At 34.3% G+C, this 7,453-nt stretch overlaps 1 protein-coding gene across 1 annotated transcript; it reads right to left on the bottom strand.

The window, feature by feature from the left end:
• Positions 1-3,121: 3,121 nt before the first annotated feature.
• On the bottom strand, positions 3,122-5,407 carry LOC127100841 (auxin-responsive protein IAA27). Its single transcript, XM_051038130.1, has 5 exons — positions 4,838-5,407; positions 4,082-4,305; positions 3,791-3,935; positions 3,623-3,684; positions 3,122-3,537 (listed from the first exon to the last, which is right to left on the bottom strand). The coding sequence occupies exons 1-5, from the start codon at positions 5,263-5,265 to the stop codon at positions 3,500-3,502; spliced, it is 897 nt and encodes a 298-aa protein (XP_050894087.1). The 5' UTR covers positions 5,266-5,407; the 3' UTR covers positions 3,122-3,499.
• Between the last annotated feature and the right edge of the window lie 2,046 nt (positions 5,408-7,453).

The raw sequence follows: 7,453 nt of genomic DNA, 5'->3' as shown, positions 1-7,453 counted from the left end.
CTCACTTTATTATATAAGGAAAATCCTTGTTTCATTCCAAAAAATACCAAAAACTTATTTTGAGTTTTTTCTTCCTCACTCTCATAACTCTGCGTCTTTCAAATTGTCAAAGCGTCAACTTCTCCCCCTTTCTTTCTACTCGTTGAATTTACCGAGTATTTTCTTGAATACTCTTTAGAGAATCATGTTAATTTCTCCTCATTTGAGTTGAGAAATTACAAGTATTAATTTTTGAATTCTCTTTGGAGAATTATTTGAATTTCTCTTGGTTTGAGAAATTATTATGACTGGTCGTTATACCAGATACTACGAGCGGTATTTATACCATATTCTAATGGTCTTTGTACCATTAGAGGGTGTATTTCTAGATCGATTATCTACCGTGCAAGTAGTAATCGTACCATATAGAACTGGGCTATTTTATCCTGGAGGCGGCGCGATAGTTCGACTGTTTTGCATAACTTTGTTCAGTGCCGTGAAAAGTCTTAAAGAGAGCGACCTAGTACACGACTCGACCTAGTAATTGCCTACCACCTAGTTATGATTGTGATCCCCGAATTCCGTTAAATTCGGGCACATAACCAGTGGTGGTAAGACCATATAGATACCCACATTTTCAAAAATATGAGATTGAAAGATATTGCACTCAGATGTTACAACAAGGTATTATCCAACCCAGTAAGTCCTCATTCTCTTCACTTGTTCTCTTGGTCAAGAAGCATGATGGTTCATGGCGCTTTTGTATGGATTATCGTGAACTCAATGCCCAAACAGTAAAGGATATGTTTCTCATCCCAGTGGTGGACGAATTGTTGGATGAGTTTAATGGGGCATAACATTTCACAAAGTTAGCTTTAAGATTCGGGTACTATTAAATACAAATGGCATCAATAGACGTAGATAAGATAACCTTTAGAACTCACCATGGACACTTCGAATTTATGGTCATGCCATTCAGTCTCACCAACACTCCCTTAACCTTTCAAAATCTGATGAATGAAATTTGAGTCGTACTTACTTAAGTTTGTGCTAGTCTTCATTTATGATATCTTAATTTTTAGTAAAACTTAGGTGGAACACATACATCATGTGAGGCTAGTTTTTAAATTGTTGAGGACCAACATTTTTTAAGGAAATCCAAATGTTATTTTGGTGAGTCACAACTGGATTATTTTGGCCATATTATTCATGGTGCTACAGTCTAAATGAATGCAGAGAAAATTCAAGCTATCACAGAGTGGCCTATTCGTCAATCTGTAAAGGCCCCCAAAGGTTTCCTTGGTTTAGCTAGGTATTATCGAAAATTTCTCAAAGACTATGGGGAAATAATAACTCAACTAACAAGTTTGTTAAAGAAAAATGGCTTCATTGGGATTCTGCAGCTGACATTGCCTTCAAAGCATTAAAACGGTCCCTATCAACAACCTTAGTTCTTAAATTACCAAACTTTATCGTAAAGTTTGTGGTTGAATGTGACGCATCTGACAGTGGGTTTGGAGTTGTTATACATTGTGGGATAGCATTTGTCAGAAATCAGTATCAAAAGAGGAAGACCTCTAGTTCTGCCGATTAGAATTAGTTAGGATGAGTAAGATTAGTTATTTTATTATTTTAAATAAGTTAGCATAACTGAATTTTTAAATTTGAAGTTCGGTATTTTTAGAGAAAGACTTAGGGGTCAGAACATAATCTACCTATAAAATAGAATTATTATTCTTAAGTCTATTTAAAGACATTCAGATTATCAATTAATTTCATCAATAATTATTATAAAAAATATTTGTGAATTCAAGAAGAGACTCTGTCAAGTACGAGTTCGCTTGCACCTTCACCATAGTATGAGACTCTATCAAGTAGGATTAGTATGTTTATTTTTACATGAGCATGAAATGATAAAATCTGTAAATCATGCCAGGAATATTTTGAACTTGGAAGAGAATGCAGATGCATGGTTTCAAGATTGTGTTCGTTACTTTGGGCTTGCAGGTTTATGTCTACCGGATACATAACCATTAACCATGACATGTTGGCGGCTTTTGTGGAGAGATGGCACAAGGAGACGTCATCTTTCCACGTCCCTCGTGGTGAGATGTGACAAATGTCCATTACCTTTGATGATGTCTCATGTCTTCTGCATCTTCTGATTAGGGGAAAATTACTAAACCATTTTGGGATCATAAAATATGAGGCATTTGAATGGATGGTTAATATTTGGGATCTTATCCAAGTGAGGCCCAAGAGAAGCTTGATGCCACGAGAGGCGCTCATGCTTGTTCCACAGACAATGTGCATTGAGGTCATACTTCATATACTTGGTTGACACGACAATATTTATGAACAAAAGTGAAACCTACATCGATGTACTCTACGTTGACATACTTCACGGATTTAGAGTGGATCTATGAAATCCACGAGTACAACTGGAGGACCGCATGTTTGATTTATTTTTACTCCATACTTCACGGATTTAGAGTGGATCTATGAAATCCACGAGTACAACTGGAGGACCGCATGTTTGATTTATTTTTACTCCAAACTAAACTGCACATTGTTTACGGTAATTTATTTGCAGTGTCACACTTTGTAATCAATTTTTAATAAAATAAAAAACAATTTTTTTACTCTCACCCCATAGGATGGGTAAAGCAATACCCCACATTTTTTTACAACTTTTAACCTTTAAGTGCAAGGCCCGTCTGCCTACCCCGCCCGAAGAAATAAAGTTGCCTACCCCGCCCGAAGAAATAAAGATTTTAGTCCTTCACCCTTAACTACAGCCGTTTGCCACCCTAGTTTTAATAGAATTAGCTTTTGAAATTGACTTCCGAGATGGCATAAATGTTAATCCTTTAATGCAAATTATTTGCATTCCTCACTCCCTATTTTAGTCACACATGGCAACTAGTCTCCAACAACTACTTTCATAGTGATTGACAATTACATTTTGATTCTGAGATTCTCTTTCTAAAAACTTAACTCACTGCACACAGGTTCACCTTGGTTTAATTTCTCAAGAACATTCTATATAACATGTTCCTCGTTTTGTTATTTTCATTTTGTAATGCAGAGGACTTAAATGAAGCAAAATTTCTAAAAATAAAACAGTAAAAACAACTTCGAATGTACCAAAACAATTGATAATTGATCACACGTCCAAAATATAAGAAAAGAAAGCATGCTGTTCTTTGTTTCTTACCTTTCTATAACAAACAAAAACCTCACTTACATTAACTTGAAGAGAGAATGCGAACAAGTTAACAGAGAAATACAAAATTTATATACTAATGACAAACCTAAGATACCTTGAGAAACGTCTACACCAAAATGCCTAATACATTGTCATCAATATATTTGGCCTACTATAAAGTTTAGGAGTTTGCGACTCCATTCTTGTATATAGAATAGGATTAGGATTATACATACATAAGCAAACAAGAATAAATGCGATCTTCGATCTTTACGGATCAGTATACAACTCACACATTGTATCGCTATCGCGCTAGTTCCGACTTTTGCACTTTTCCATGGCTCGAGGTGCTGCAGAAATCGGTAGTATAGATGAGTCTAACAACAAATATGAAGGGATGTTGAGGTTTTAATGTAACATATTAAATGGCCTTACCTAGCCCGATTGCTTCGGAACTCTTCATTATCCTCAGCCTCTTGCAAGACTCGGTGAACATCCTAAACCAAGAAAAACAACATCATTTCGTTGAACATAGCGAAATATCGATGTTTTGAAAAACCGAGACAGTTTCTTATGAATTAGTATATCAGAAAATGGACTTACTCCCACGGAACATCACCGACTAGCATCCAGTCACCGTCCTTGTCTTCATAGGTTAGCACATATTCTGAACCATGAAGAAGATCCACCAATCTACTCTCGCTTAAAGTTTTTTCTTGACTAGAAACCCCGTATGAGCCGCATTGACCTAGACTCGTCAATAAAAACATCATCAGAATCATGCAGAAAACACTTATGTTCAATCGAAACGCTATACAGCACTAGAATTGACAAAACCTATGTGTAAAACAACTGAAATTGCGTTAAGGTGATAACAAGTAGATAAGAACTCACTGATTGTAAAACAACTGAACATCTTTTCGAGTGCGGAAGAAAGTTCCCTGTAAGAGCTAAAACCATTCAGATCCACTTTCCGCAAGTAGGGTGCACCTTCCATGCTAACTTTTACATAGAGACATTCAGATTTGGCTTCTGCATCAGCATCGTTCTTTTGAGGCGGAGTAACCATTGAGTTCTTCCTGAAAGATCGGATTGGTGGCCATCCTACAACCTGCGCCCTGATTCACACACGAATCCAAATTGCAAAAGAGAAAAAAAAAATCAATTTTTAGGCCAGTTACTATAAATTAAAACAAAAGAATCAAGTTGAAATAGTTTGTATCCTCATGTATAGGTGAAAATCAATGAACACTGCAAAAAGAGTGAAAACCTCCATCTATAGCTTTTAACATGTCCATAAGTTGTTTTCAGCTTATTTTCCTAAGCTATCCAAGATAGCAGCTTATGGAAACTGTTTATAGCTTATATGAAAAGGATTTCTTCTGAATTATCAGCATAATCAATTACTCAAAACCAAAAGAAACATCAAACTCAACACAATTCTGTTCTTGCTTTCAACATTCTGTAAACACACAGAAGAAACTATGAACACAAAAAAGTACTAACAAGCCAAATAAACACACAATTTCAATAAACAAAGACTCAACATCAATCAACAAGCAAAGTAAGAGAATAACCACCACAAAAAAATGAAAAGAAACTACAAAATAGAGACATGCAACACAACCACATATCAGATAGAAACCTTACTTAGCAGAAGGAGGAGAAATCTGTGGTTTATTATTCTCATGCAAGGTCTTAGGAGAGTGAGGAACAGTTTCTTTAACAACTGTTGCAGAAAAAAGATTCTGTTGGTTATTGCATTCAACACCAACACCATTTTTCCCTTTAGGAGAAAACAAGTTTCCATCTTTACACAACCCCACTTCAGATCCACCATTTCCAGAGACAACCCATTGCCCAGAACCTCCATCAATAGCATCAGAGAACCCCCTCTTAGCTCCAGACACCAAACACTTGAGCATGGACAACCCACCATTTTCTCTCTCTGGTGACTCAGAGCCAGGTAACCCAAGCCTCAGTTCAGTAGCTTTGAGGTTCAATCCAATGTTCCTCTCAGTGGCTTCCATTGAAGGAACCTCACCACCACCATAGCCTTGTTCTAATGGCACAGACATCAAAAACCTTATGCTTCAAACACACACAAAAATGAGAGTGAAGAATGAGAAGCTATTATTAAGAGTGGAAAAAGATAAGAGAATGTTCTTTGTAGCTTATTATATAAAATGAGGGAGGAAAAAACATGTACACGAGAACATTTATTCAAGTGTTAAATAAGGTTTTTGTTTTTTTTTAAGAATTTTTTTTAGGGTTGTTGTCTTGTGGTTTTTTTTATTTTTTATTTTAGATTTTAATTAATTAATTTTTGGGTGAATCTTTTTGTGGTCAATTACTCCGACAATACACAGAAAGTACCGGCAAACTTTTCTCATTTTTAATGAAAAAGGAAAAAAAAATATATTATGCTTTATGAATGGTGTGTAGTAAAATTAGGGTGGTATAATCATGATGTATTCAATTTAAAATTAGACTTAAAAGTTAAAAAAAATATAAAAATAGTGTTAGTTTGAAAAATGTGCAATTATTAATTTATTTTAAAGATATGTTTTTTTTATAATAGAATAGAATGTGTTGATTTGAGGGGAAAAAAGAAAGAAAAAAAAAGGGAAAAAAGAAAAGAAAGAAAGTGCATTGGGTAGTGTTCGGAGGAAAGGTGAGACAGTGAAGGCGGAAAGGTGGAGGATGGAATCATAATAACAAGTTTGATATTTATTTTCTTTTATTATTATTTTCTTTACTTATTGCTTTCTTGGACGGTTGAAAAACATTAAAATAAAAATTTAATTGCATTTTGTTTGTTTAATTGAATTTTGACTTTCTATTTTGATACGGTAAAGATAGGAGAGGTTCACAAGGGTGAAAATGAATAAAATCAAATTATTATTCTTGAAAATTACGATATTTATAAGTTTTGGTCTAAGGTGATACATAAAAATGCTTTGATCTTTAAGTCCGTGGTTGACAATAGGGAAAGGTGTTTTTAGGGTTGAATATATGTTATTGACATAATTTTTTATTTGTTTTCATTGTTGTAAAACAGACTTAGTTGGTTGAGAGTTGCGACAAATTGACCATACAAAATAATTTATTACTTGTTATAAGTAGTATATTTCATATTCAGTTTCAATTATCTTCTGAGTTTTTATCTTAACATCTAAATAATAGCTAGTGATACTCCTCTTGATAGTATATTCTTTGTTAACGTTGTAATTTCACAGTGGATAGTCCTTGATCAGAGAAATAAATTTTGATTGCAATCTATGAATTAGAGTTGTAACTTTTAGAGGAAAGGAAAGTTCAAATTTGAAAATATATTCTTGTCATTAACCTGATTCGAAGTCAATGCATTGGCGGACCCACCACGATCTTTGAATTGGCTAGCAAACAAAGAGTGGGTGAACCGATTATTTTTCAATTTTTAGGCTTGCTTTCTTTGTTTGTGTGTGTGTCTGCATGTGCGTTTGTTGGCCTCACGAGATTTTGATTGCTCTAGTCATATGTCTAGGGAGTTTTTAATAACACTCCTGAGTCTTGTGATGGGGCTTCAATCTCTCTAGTCGTTCCCCGGACTAATTGTTACCTTTCATAGTCATAAAGAAAAAAAAAGATAATTTAGTGAGGAAAAATTTCTTTAATTGAATTATGGTAATACATATTGATTTTTACAAATAAAGCAAAATGGAAGTTAACAATAATCAGGCAAAATAATCGTCATTTATTGGTTGTGTGGTAATTGTTATTTAGATCAATCAGAGTTAACCACTTCTTTTCATCTGGTTTAGATAACTTGCTTTACTTAGGAAATGGTTGATTGCCATGTGTTTCAGTTGTCCTATCAAATAGGCCACATTGATTTCCATGGTCTTAGTTTCACCTTTTTCTAATCTTGTTGTAGGGCCATATATATTATCATGGGAAAAGTATGAGATTGTAATTGTGTGGTTTACGTATTAAATGTGTAATGTGTTGTGTGTTTATCTACCCTCACATTATTTACGTTGTTTTATATTGAAGTTTATTCTTACCCCTTTTACTTTATATTGTCCACCATGGACATCTTGCAGATACTCAGGAGTATAGTTTTGTTGGTGTGAGTGGAAGATAGTTTCTTGGAGCTTACCTTCATTTATTTATCATTATATTGATTTTTAGTGGTTTAGTGCTCTAATCTTGTAACATCGGGGAAGAGACATTTTTGTTATATTTTGAATTGATGTTTAATTGTGATGTTGAAGTTTAATACTT

Source organism: Lathyrus oleraceus, chromosome 7 (assembly GCF_024323335.1).
Source record: "Lathyrus oleraceus cultivar Zhongwan6 chromosome 7, CAAS_Psat_ZW6_1.0, whole genome shotgun sequence".
NCBI classification, from domain to species: Eukaryota; Viridiplantae; Streptophyta; class Magnoliopsida; order Fabales; family Fabaceae; genus Lathyrus; species Lathyrus oleraceus.
This window is presented reverse-complemented; position numbering and strand designations above follow the sequence as displayed.